The 2,288-nt window shown below is 55.2% G+C and overlaps 1 protein-coding gene across 1 annotated transcript in view; it reads left to right on the forward strand.

The window, feature by feature from the left end:
* R3HCC1 (R3H domain and coiled-coil containing 1) overlaps positions 1-2,288 on the forward strand; it is a 9,333-nt gene that overhangs the window by 3,956 nt on the left and 3,089 nt on the right. The window contains exons 5-6 of the mRNA XM_011939857.1: positions 436-608; positions 2,051-2,121. Of these exons, the coding sequence (XP_011795247.1) occupies positions 436-608; positions 2,051-2,121 (244 nt within the window). The remainder of the gene's footprint in view (positions 1-435; positions 609-2,050; positions 2,122-2,288) is intronic.

Here is a 2,288-nt window from a genome sequence, read left to right on the forward strand (position 1 = left end):
TCTTTTATGGCTATTTTATACATGAAGAATGCAGACCACAGACCTGCCAAATATCACATCGCTAGCAGGGGAAGGAAGGGTCTTGGACTTGCCCAGCTCTGCCTCTTACTGACTTTGCAACTTTGGGAAAAATTACTTAACTCTTGGGCCTTCAGTTTCCCCATCTGTAAAGCAGCTTTCTAGAATATAGTTTTCAGGATTCTATGGAACATTATGTGTGTAATTGCCAGTCACTTAGTGGGGACTCCATACAAGTAAATGCCCTCCCGTAAAACCCACGCTTCTTGACCTTCCAGCCCAGCCTGCCTGCTGCTGCCCTTCCCAGACTTTTGCTATGTGGGCCCCTTCTCCCCACAGAGCTCTCAGCGCACGGGCTAGTGGTTTGGAGCTCTGCGTGTCCAAGCTCCCCTCGCTAAAGGGTCCGATCTCTCCTAGATCACAGACAACCTGACGAAGAAGGAGATTCAGATAGAGAAGATCCACTTGGACACGTCCTCCTTTGTAGAGGAACTGCCTGGAGAGAAGGACCTTGCCCACGTGGTAGAGATCTATGACTTTGAACCAGCGCTCAAGACAGAGGACCTGCTGGCAACGTTTTCTGAGTTCCAGTGAGTGGTGGCTGGGGAGGTGCTGCCTTCAGAGAGAAGCTAGGACACGCTTTGTAGCTGGGGGTGCTTGCCTGCCCCACCCCCAGTGCCTAATGCTTCAGCAAGAGAGACAGAAAGTGGGTGTGTTGCCTGGGTTCTGTTTTCCTGGGCAGTTCACGCTGCCAGCCATCCTTGGGGAAAGAGAGCACTGATTTGTTGGTTATAGACACACCCTGGAGGCCCTAGACCTGGGCTAGCCCCTCTGCCTGGCCACATGCCTGCCAGGACCCCACGCACCCTCCCTCAGTCTTGAGGGACATGACAGCCCCCTCTCTTCCCCTTGCCCACCCCCCAGCGGCTGCTCAGTGGGTCTCCAGCAGGCTACAGGCCAGCTCCATGTGGGAACTGTTTCTGGGGTGCACTGAGCAGCCTGCTGGGGCAGAGTGGAGCTCGGGATGGTGGCCAGAGTCTGCGTTGAGAGACACAACTTCCCTCCTCCTCAGCTTCCCCACATGCCTTTAGATCGACCCTCCTGTCTTTCCTTCTTTTTTCTTTTCCTTTTTATTCTCATTTTGCCTTCTCCCCTTCCCCTTCTTTGTTCCTGCTCAGGCTTTCTTTCTCTTCTTTTTTTTGAGACAGGATCTTGCTTTTTTGCCCTGGCGGGAGTGCAGTGGTGCGATCACAGCTTGCTGCAGCCTCAACCCCCTGGGCTCAAGTGATCCTCCCACCTTGGCCTCCCAAGTAGCTGGGACTACAGGCATGCACCACCGTGCCCAGCTCTGCCTGGGCTTTTGGAAACCCCTTTCTGCATGGCCCTCATTAACCCTGCTTCCTAAAGCCTTCTTCCCCTGTGCTCTGCCCCTGAGCAGGAGGAGAGCCAAAGGGGTGGCTAGGGGCAACATGTTCTACTCTTGTATTCTCTACCTTGATGGTGCAGCCAGGCTGGGGCCCCTGTGCCTTCCTCAGCCCGGGTAGGGCCACACTGCCTTAGGTCTCTCACAGGCTGCAGGGTAGGTGGCACCTTCCTGAGCAATAGGAAGAAAGCCAACAGGAGCATGGTGGTCCTGCTGGTTTGAGCTCCTGTTCCCCTCCCCCGCCACAGAAACCCTTTCTTCCTCAGCCTCAGACCCTGTGGCCTTGGCCTGGCTGAGACAAGCCTGTAAGGAGTCTCTTCTTCTTTGGCGTCATGCCATATGAGCTCTTTGAGTCCTGACTTCTTTAGTTCTAGAAACTGGTGACCTGCCTGACATATTGACAGGAGTGACATTTGTCTTTCTGAAGCCAACCATATGGGCTTCAGAGGAAGTTTGCTGCAAATGGTTGTCTCCGTCCCTGAGGAGATGGGACCTTGCCTCGGGCTCGTGGCGTCTGTGGGCTGGAGGCGAGGGACGTGGCTGCGGGATTCGAAGAGGAGTTTGACCACTTGCTTTCCTGTATGTGCTGTCTCCTCTCTCCCCGCACAGAGAGAAGGGGTTCAGGATTCAGTGGGTGGATGATACTCATGCACTCGGCATCTTTCCCTGTCTGGCCTCAGGTAAGGCACCCCCGATGGGCCTGGCCCTTACTCAGATCCCCACTGAGAGGGAGGACTCTTGGTTCCCTGGGTGGAGGCCACAGTCTCCTGGGCGCAGGCTCAGCTGAGCCAGTGGGCTCTTGGGGTTTTGTTTCCAGCCTAAAACCCAGGGGGAGCTGAGCAGTCTC

This window comes from Colobus angolensis, unplaced genomic scaffold (assembly GCF_000951035.1).
Source record: "Colobus angolensis palliatus isolate OR3802 unplaced genomic scaffold, Cang.pa_1.0 Scaffold184, whole genome shotgun sequence".
NCBI classification, from domain to species: Eukaryota; Metazoa; Chordata; class Mammalia; order Primates; family Cercopithecidae; genus Colobus; species Colobus angolensis.